Genomic DNA, 1,609 nt, shown 5'->3' with positions numbered 1-1,609 from the left:
ATGATTATGCAGAGCCTGCTTGGGATTCTCTGTCCCCTTCTCTCTCTCTCTGATCTCCCTCTCCTTCTCTCTGTCACACAAAAATAAACACACATTAAAATTATATGGCACAAAATAAAGTATTTAGGATTAAATTTCATTAAAAAGTAAAATAGCATACCAAACATGATGTGCTTGGAGAAAGACATGTAAAGTGACAAACACAGATGAAAAGATAATTGTGTTCAAAGATTAGAATTATCACAGCGTCTTCTGCAAGAAGTGATCTAGAAGTGCCTCTCAAACACTGGTTTTAAATCTGAAACAAATCTAAGTCTGGAGCTTGATATATAGTCAGAGGATATGCAAATAGGGCCCTCCCTGTGCTGATTAAACCAGTCCAGCTCCAACCCTGCAGCTGGGAGAGGAGCCCCAGCCCCGGGAGTCCCAGGTGTTCCCATTCTGTGATCAGCACAGAACATAGACACCTCACCATGGAGTTTGTGCTGGGCTGGGTTTTCCTGGTTGCTCTTTTAAAAGGTAATTCATGGTGAACGAGAGACACTGAGCATGTGAGTGGACATGACTGAGAAAGAGTGGATGTGTGACAGATTCCTGACCAAGATGTCTTGTGTCTGCAGGTGTCCAGTGTGATGTGCAGCTGGTGGAATCTGGGGGAGACCTGGTGAAGCCTGGGGGGTCCCTGAGACTCGCCTGTGTGGCCTCTGGATTCACCTTCAGTAGCTACTACATGCACTGGGTCCGCCAGGCTCCAGGGAAGGGGCTGCAGTGGGTCGCACAAATTAGTAGTAGTGGAGGTAGCACATACTACGCAGACTCCGTGAAGGGCCGATTCACCATCTCCAGAGACAACGCCAAGAACACGCTGTATCTGCAGATGAACAGCCTGAAGACCGAGGACACGGCCACATATTACTGTGCGAGTGACACAGTGAGGGGACTTCACTGGGAGCCCAGACACAAACCTTCCTGCAGGAGGGGAACAGCACCACCAGGGGGTGAACACTATGCACAATTTTGCTTTGTGTTCCCAGGAGCAGGTGCAGTTGGAGGATACAGGCAGGTTTCCTGTCAGGGTCTTGGGGCTTCCTCTCCACACAGCCGTTTCCCCAGGGATCCACCCTGGACACAGGATTCTGTGATTACCTATTAACCCTGAATTAGCAACTGTGTTGTCATAGGAAAACTACCCTAACATGCACAAAAGACGCAGTTCTTTGCATTCCTTACTCCTGTCTCTCTATATGAGTGAATTGCAGATTTCCTGACGCACAACAGCTGAACCTTTACAGGAGTCCCAGATGCACTCACTGTGCAGCCAGGACCACAGGATCCCACAGCTCCCCATCATCTTCACCCAGCGCTTTCCCCAATCAAACAACGTGACACTTCCCTCATGGCACTTGCTACTCAGGATTTTAAATGAGCTACAGCTTTATTCAATTCCTCTAAAGAAGAGATAATTTATCTCCGTGTATTAGTCAGGATTCTTCTGAGGCACAGAAACCGAAGCAGATCAGTTTACATGACTAAATACATTGATAAGACCCACGTTCCACTCTCACATGCTGAAGACCCAGGAAAACCAGTGGTGTAATTCTCATCTGAT

The 1,609-nt window shown here is 47.5% G+C and overlaps 1 gene segment (V, D, J or C); it reads left to right on the top strand.

Annotated features, from left to right (window-relative positions):
• The first annotated feature begins 360 nt into the window (after nt 1-360).
• LOC123386305 lies at nt 361-1,168 on the top strand. The segment is given in 2 exon segments: nt 361-519; nt 621-1,168. Coding segments are annotated over 2 exon segments (579 nt in total).
• Nucleotides 1,169-1,609: the final 441 nt, after the last annotated feature.

Source organism: Felis catus, chromosome B3 (genome assembly GCF_018350175.1).
Source record: "Felis catus isolate Fca126 chromosome B3, F.catus_Fca126_mat1.0, whole genome shotgun sequence".
Lineage (NCBI taxonomy): Eukaryota > Metazoa > Chordata > Mammalia > Carnivora > Felidae > Felis > Felis catus.
This window is presented reverse-complemented; position numbering and strand designations above follow the sequence as displayed.